Here is a 280-nt window from a genome sequence, read left to right on the forward strand (position 1 = left end):
CTCCATGCCTCGGTCTCCCTCTCCCAGGCCCTGCAGGGTCCCCATCTCAGACCCTCAGATCGGGGGCCTGGGTCCCCCCACTCACCTCCCTGGAGGTGGGCTTGCCTCGGAAGAAGTCGTGGTTGAGGGAGCTGTGGGGCGGGCTGAAGCGGGACTGCAGGAAGACACAGCCGTTGGCAATGGCCTCCAGGGGCGCGGGGCCCTCGTAGGGGAAGCCGAACCCGATGAAGAGCTGAAGAGCGAGGTGGCGCGGCGGTCAGGGAAGGCCAGGACCACACGC

At 68.2% G+C, this 280-nt stretch overlaps 1 protein-coding gene across 1 annotated transcript in view; it reads right to left on the bottom strand.

Moving 5' to 3' along the window:
- MGAT5B (mannosyl (alpha-1,6-)-glycoprotein beta-1,6-N-acetyl-glucosaminyltransferase, isozyme B) overlaps window positions 1-280 on the bottom strand; it is a 55,683-nt gene that overhangs the window by 25,682 nt on the left and 29,721 nt on the right. Inside the window, exon 14 of the mRNA XM_014531734.1 lies at window positions 86-232. Coding sequence (XP_014387220.1) covers window positions 86-232 — 147 coding nt within the window. The remainder of the gene's footprint in view (window positions 1-85; window positions 233-280) is intronic.

This window comes from Myotis brandtii, unplaced genomic scaffold, assembly GCF_000412655.1.
Source record: "Myotis brandtii unplaced genomic scaffold, ASM41265v1 scaffold825, whole genome shotgun sequence".
Classification (NCBI taxonomy): domain Eukaryota; kingdom Metazoa; phylum Chordata; class Mammalia; order Chiroptera; family Vespertilionidae; genus Myotis; species Myotis brandtii.